The following is a 6,712-nucleotide window of genomic DNA, read 5'->3' on the forward strand; positions in this document are numbered from 1 at the left end:
AGGAATGACATACGGGAGAGAAATAATTTCATGCACCTATCCTCGTAGCACATAAGTTGCATAATACAATGGGACAAGTACGTCATAACACCATATATCTATCCAACATCCCAGAACCATATAATTTCTTAATGTTAATACCCAAATCAAATAACACAACCAATACAATCTTCGTAAATCCTGATCAATGAAAAATACACAAAAGCACCTTCACACAACAACGTTCCTGATACACCATAACCCCCATAACTGAAATCATTTCAGGATTCGAAGGCATCCAAACCGGCAATGCTATGTAAGTGATGGTATAAATTAGCTGCATCCAGATGGCTTCCCAACACCCGCATAGCCCTATAGGACATGCTGTTGTAGTAAAAACAAAAGTGCAACATCGGTTCTCCCTATGTGCCCCTGGCATAGACAACATTGCCCTCTACACCAACCTGAGAATATTGAATAACAATTTAAACCATGTTAACATTTAGAATGCAGATTAATAAATCCAAGGGACACTGTTGCAATAAAATAATATACTTCTACCCTTTATTCAATCAACCAAAGAAAATCTACGACGACTGCTCTTTTAGACATCATGTGAAATTTGACTACGGCTTATAACGCATAATTGGTTACCTAGGTGACGCCTAACTGATGGAAGATTAATTCGAGGAACAAAATTACATAAAGCATAGAAATGAGTAAATAGAGATTCTATGCAAAATAAAAAAGAATAATTTGAACTTGCCTTGGTCGGTTTTGTCTTTGAGCTCAACGACCAAATATTTTGCTGTCCTTCAATACCACGCGTAATTAAAACAGGGTTAGCACCAATGTCTTAAAAAGCGAAAGCGTAAAGCGATATGCTCTCTTAGCACGGCGCAAAGCGCTGCTAGAAAGCGTAATCGAAGCGCTGCTTCGCTAAATATCATGATTAATAAGCAAATCTATATGAAAAACTAAGAAGTTCTCAAAAAGCTATACCTTTTTGGTACACTTTTTTTTAGCTTGGGTAGACATGGTCAAAGAATGGGCGTAGATCACAGAGAAAAAAGAAGGGAGAAGAAATATCTAAAAATAAGTGGCTGTAAGAGAGAATAAAATAGTTATAGGTGTGTTAAATACTATTTTAGGTTATAAAACAGCTAAACAGAGTCCACAGGCATCTAGGGATAAATTTTGAGATTTAAAGTCCCATAAAAATCTGACAGAGAAAACCTATTGGCAAAGCGTGAGTATCAAGGCGTTTTGGAGGCAAAGCGCTAAAAAGCGGGTTTTAAAGCGGGAGGCGAAACGTTTTTTAAAACACTGGTTAGCACCAACAGCTACCCCTATGAAACAGCTACCCCTATGAAACAACATATCATAAAAGAAATAAGTGAGCAGCAGATATAAAAGATGCAGCTCTTTGATTAAAGTAATGCAAGGAAGCAACATATCATACGAACCTCGACTCCTTAGCATTATTCTCCTGAAAGTGCGACTACAAATGAATTTACAAAAACCATAAATCTACTGAAATTTGGGTAGAAAAATAAAGATATAATTTAAAGATAATCAGATGGAAAAAATGAAAAATCAATAAAGACCAAGAAACATTCAACTTGCTTAAGAAACCCAGAAACGATGTAATACTGAGATCTCTAATGCATCAGCAATCACACTCCACTTTGGAGTTTCTAGAATCAGTTAGTATCATGGTCTCCGGAATCAACTCCTGCAAAAAGTACCCATAAAATCAAGTTCTCTTGGAACCCCAGTTCCTAAAGAGATAAGCATGCATTTTAGCCATTAATGCAAGAATATAAACGATATCCATGCTTCCGTACACAGAAACCAAACTCACAAAGTAGAGTCCGAGGAAAGCTCGTTTATGATTGCAAATTTTTAAATTTGAAAATATCCATTTAGGGATTAAAAATGTGCAAAGGTCAACCCTTATGATAACAGATGAGACCTATCGATACTGAAAAGAATATAACGAATCATTCACAGAGTGCAGCATACAAATATATGAGCTTCTGCAGTGTTTCTCATAGTAATGATGTTAGTTGGGGCACTGCAAGTCTTCAGAGAAGCGAGTGCAGTGTGGACGCGTTGCTATTGATTATGGGGTTATTGAGGGCATGCATGCCGGATCTGCTAGGATTTTTTTTTAGTGACATCAAACCAACTATGATTATCCACGTCATTGCAAGAGAACTTTAAAGACCTCTCACTGATGAAGTGGAATCTTGGTACCCGAGCAAGTTCAGTTTGCTGAACAATTCCTTGGGAAATCACGTGCCTGCACACGTCTTTGATGTAATGCTGAAGTAATAATCCAATGTATCAAATATTCCAATTCAAAATAAAAAATGATTACACTGTATGTATCAAATAAATCAAAGTACCACGGAAAATCCGAGAAAATGAAAAACAGAAGGCTATATACAATTGTATATGCTAATGAATAACACTTGCATTCCTTGTACTTTTTATACATTACCACTTCCTTTCTCGTGGTTGAAAACTTTGTTACATGCTTCTAATTAAGTTGAGAAATATGTTACAGGGAAATCATGCTGCTATACCGAATTTTCTACCTCTGTAACAGGGGCGGAGCCAGAAATTTAAGAGATGGGGTGCCAGAAAAAATACACACAACAAAATAAAAAGTTTAGTATATATATTTTTTTCCATTACACATCGTAGAGTCGAAGTATTCATCAATCCCTTATAATTGTTGTTCAGTTTTCTTTAAAGGTTACAACTCTCATCTCTCTAACTCTCTCGCTGCGAGTACTATTGCCACTACGTGAATGAGAAGTGAGAATTGGGATTAGGAATTGAGTTTTGCACTCTCAGGCTTTCAATTCCACATTTCTAGGGGGTGCAAACTTCAGTTGATTAATGATTTGGGCTTGTAAAATCAATACCCAGTGGAGAAATTTAGGATTCAAGGGTGTGCAGTTGCACACCCTTGCTTCACACTGCCTCCGGCACTGCTATGTAACACAACCTACTTCCTCTTAATTTAAGTAACCATAGCATACTCCACATGCTATTAATGAGATCTCTAGTTAAGGGATAATGACATAATACAATTGATGGACGCATTATACGCATTAAGAAACAAAAAAAATCACATAATACAATTGGCAAATAAATTTTGAAAAGCACATAATTTTGATTCATGATTTTACCTTCTCCTCAACTGTCGGTGCAACAACTACAGCAGCAGCATCGCCTGATAAAAGTAGAGACAACAACGGAAATACCACCACCACCAGAGCTAATGCTGGTGTTCAAGTATTCAACGTTCCTCTACTCATCCAACTTAGCAAAGAGGCTAGCTAGGCAAGTAAGAATTATAAGCGTTGGACTTTGGCCGCCGTTACCAAGGTAGCAGTGTTCTCTGCCTGTTACCGGGTGATAAAAATATCCAATTATCAATGAAATAAATTGATTAAGATGAATGAGTGGATTTGAAGGAGTAAGTTTGCTCACAAACCATCAACATTGGGGTGAAATTTTTGTTCAAGAATCCAATAGGAGACCTGTAACGACCAAAGTCTATACCTCCTTCTATACCTCTCAATTGTCTTTCTGATTCAAATATAACATATAATTACATATCCGTTAAAGTTACTAAAAGCATTAACCTAAACCAACAATCAACAGAAGAAAAAAATGTACAAATAAAATTCTAGGGTTTCTGTATGTTTACCTTCTCCGTTCCTCTTAATCGTCTTTCTGATTCAACTGCAACATATTACAAAGAACGGAGAAGCAAAACTCTTAGGTTTCTGCGTGAGAGAAGAAAAGGGATCGAGCTTAGGGATGGTCATGGGGCGGGGATCTTGTATCCCGGTCACTGCCCCGTTCAAAAAAAAAAGCCCACACCCTCCCCATTACCTGCTTGATCTGGGACGGGTATGGGAAATACCCGTACGGAGTGGGTTTTTTACGGATTACCCATAACATTAAGCTCAAATATGATGAGTTAATTTAATAATCAATACCTAAGTTCAACCAATAATAATAATAATAATTTAAAATTTCAAACTCATAAATTCATCGTAAAACAAGCAAAGAAAAACAAATTGGTCTATAAACGAGCATCACTCATTTTAGTTCTTAATTATTTCTTATCAAGTATCTTCCTCCATGTTGATCACCTCATCGTCTGCTTCAGTTTCTTCCCAAAATGTTTCACCATCGAATTTTGATCCACCTAGCCAAAATAAGAAAGTGTATCATATAACCATAATGATGTATTAAATGTAAAAAAAAACATTTCAATAAAAAGAGAATTTCATTACCATTCAGCATATCCCATAGCCAGTCTTGAGCGCACATCAAAGCTTCCAACGTTTTTGGATGAAGTCTATTACGTTGGACACTCACAAATCTACCTCTGGTACTAAAAGCTGATTCGGAAACTATCGTTGAAACTGGAATCGCTAAAATATCTCTAACCATACACTGCAAGACTGGATATTTAATCCCATTTGTCTTCCACCATGCTAGTATGTCAAAATTACCAATCCTAGGTAAAAGATCTTCTTCTAAGTAATTGGTTAATTCTGACTTAACAGTACTAGTAGGAGCAGTATTAGAGACAAACATATCAAACTTTTCCAAAGGATCTACGTCATCGTTAAAACCATGCATCTCTGAAGTGAAAGACAAATCATTTTGGCTAACAGATGTTTCAGCAAATTTTACTTTCAGTTCATACTCCTTCGCCAAATCAACGCATAAATCGCGTACTCGATCAATTTCGATTTTTGAAAAAGCTTTACCATAAATTTGTGGAAAATAAAACTCAATTAATTTCATCTTAAACCTTGGATATAACATAATTGCTACGGCCATTACTCCATTGATCACAAACCAATACTCTTCAAACTTCTCTATCATTTCATATGCCATTTCCTTAATCACACCAACTTTAGATTTTTTCCACTCATTTAATGACAATTTAATATCACAAAAACTTGGAAAGAAAAGGTTGGTGGTAGGATATTTTACTCCGGAAAACTTCTCTGTGAAGGTATAAAATATCTTAAGTTTGTCGCACATTTCTTTTGCCAACAACCAATCTTCATCATCTGGCAAACAATCATATTGTGGCTCACGTTGCTTTAGTCGAGCAAAAACCTTCCGATACTTAATAGCAGTATTAAGCATCAGGTATGTTGAGTTCCATCTTGTCTCACAATCAAGAACTAACTTATTTATACTCGAAATATTTAGTTGGCGGGTGGCCTCTTCAAATTTCTCAACTCGTTTTGGTGTTGCTTTCCAGTAAGCAACACTATTACGAATCAATTCGATTGCTCCCTTGATCCCCTCTAATCCTTTCTTGACTATAAGAGCTAATATGTGTGCACAACAACACATATGAAAAGTATCTCCACCCGACAGTAAGTTACTTGATAACTTTTCTAGGAGAAGTTGGATCATAAGATCATTAGTGGAACAATTATCTACAGTAAGAGTGGATACTTTACCATCGATATTCCAGTCTAGCAGACACTCCATCAATGCGGCTGACAGGACTTCAACCGTGTGCGGACATGGCACATACATAAACCTAATACAAAATAAAATTCAGATGGTTGATTAGACCGTACTACGTAGCAACTAGTAATTAATCAATAACAAAATTAATGGTAGTGATTTTTCATTTATGACGTGCATATCCAATGCCTGAAATCATTAAATGAATACGCGTACCTGATAATTCGGCTTTGCAAGATCCACGATTCAACGATGAAATGATCCGTAATAACCATGTATCCTTTCTTTTGCTTACTAGTCCACATATCAGTAGTCAACGCAATTTTACCTTGATGTTTTTGTAGCACCTCCATTGTTTTAGTTTTTTCTTCATCATAGATTTTAAGGATATCCCTTTTAATTGTGATCCGAGATACCACCTTAAACAACGGTTGAAGCGCATTTGAATATCGTCTAAATCCGGCATGTTCAACGATGGAAAGCGGATACTCGTGTATGATTATCATATAAGCAAATTCCTTCCTAGCGAACGATTGATCAAAACTGTACGTGTTAAGCTGACTTCTTCCGTCACTTTTTTTACTCGGAGTGATTATTGATTGTCTTATGTCTTGTTGTTTACGTCGAGGACATCTTTTCATGTGTGCGTGTAGATGCTTAGTCCCATTTGTGTTTTTTCCTCCTAATGGTTTATGACAATATTTGCAAACTGTTTTGTCTTCCCCTTTTATCTTTTTCTTTTCAAAGTGGTTCCACATTATGGATCTTTTCTTCCCTGAAACTATAGCAATTTCACCTTCGCCATTATCACAATCACCTGTAATGTTTGCCTCGGCAGTTTCACCATGGTCATCATCCATTGGAGAACTTGGAATTGTCTCGACATGGTGTTCAGACTGTTCGGATTCACCTCGTGTGGATATAGTTATCATTTTGGGATCACTGTGTAATATACACATAAAGTAATATAATATATATAATAAAGAAAGCTTAAATAATATAATATAATCAATACACTAATTAAATAATATAATATAATATAATATAATTTCTTAGTTTAAATATAATATAAATAATTAATGATATCTTATACTTTTACTTTTACGTTTTTTTTTATAATATAATATAATATAATTTCTTAGTTTAAATATAATATAAATAATTAATGATATCTTATACTTTTACCTTTTCTTTTATAATATAATAT

At 35.4% G+C, this 6,712-nt stretch overlaps 1 protein-coding gene and 1 long non-coding RNA gene across 8 annotated transcripts; both read right to left on the bottom strand.

Moving 5' to 3' along the window:
- Positions 1–744: 744 nt before the first annotated feature.
- Positions 745–3,844, bottom strand: LOC113341831. 7 transcript variants are annotated; one of them, XR_003356165.1, is made up of 5 exons: positions 3,707–3,844; positions 3,491–3,585; positions 3,183–3,398; positions 1,446–1,480; positions 745–787 (listed from the first exon to the last, which is right to left on the bottom strand). It is a non-coding gene; the product is annotated as an uncharacterized LOC113341831 (long non-coding RNA). The 7 variants fall into 7 exon arrangements; XR_003356166.1 differs by having other exon boundaries at positions 745–792; XR_003356171.1 differs by having other exon boundaries at positions 758–787; positions 1,446–1,468.
- A 546-nt stretch (positions 3,845–4,390) lies between these two features.
- On the bottom strand, positions 4,391–6,437 carry LOC113341858 (zinc finger BED domain-containing protein RICESLEEPER 2-like). The gene is made up of 3 exons (XM_026586577.1): positions 5,722–6,437; positions 4,459–5,578; positions 4,391–4,402 (listed from the first exon to the last, which is right to left on the bottom strand). Exons 1-3 carry the CDS (start codon positions 6,435–6,437, stop codon positions 4,391–4,393), a joined length of 1,848 nt encoding a protein of 615 aa, XP_026442362.1.
- Positions 6,438–6,712: the final 275 nt, after the last annotated feature.

Source organism: Papaver somniferum, unplaced genomic scaffold (genome assembly GCF_003573695.1).
Source record: "Papaver somniferum cultivar HN1 unplaced genomic scaffold, ASM357369v1 unplaced-scaffold_32, whole genome shotgun sequence".
Taxonomy (NCBI): domain Eukaryota; kingdom Viridiplantae; phylum Streptophyta; class Magnoliopsida; order Ranunculales; family Papaveraceae; genus Papaver; species Papaver somniferum.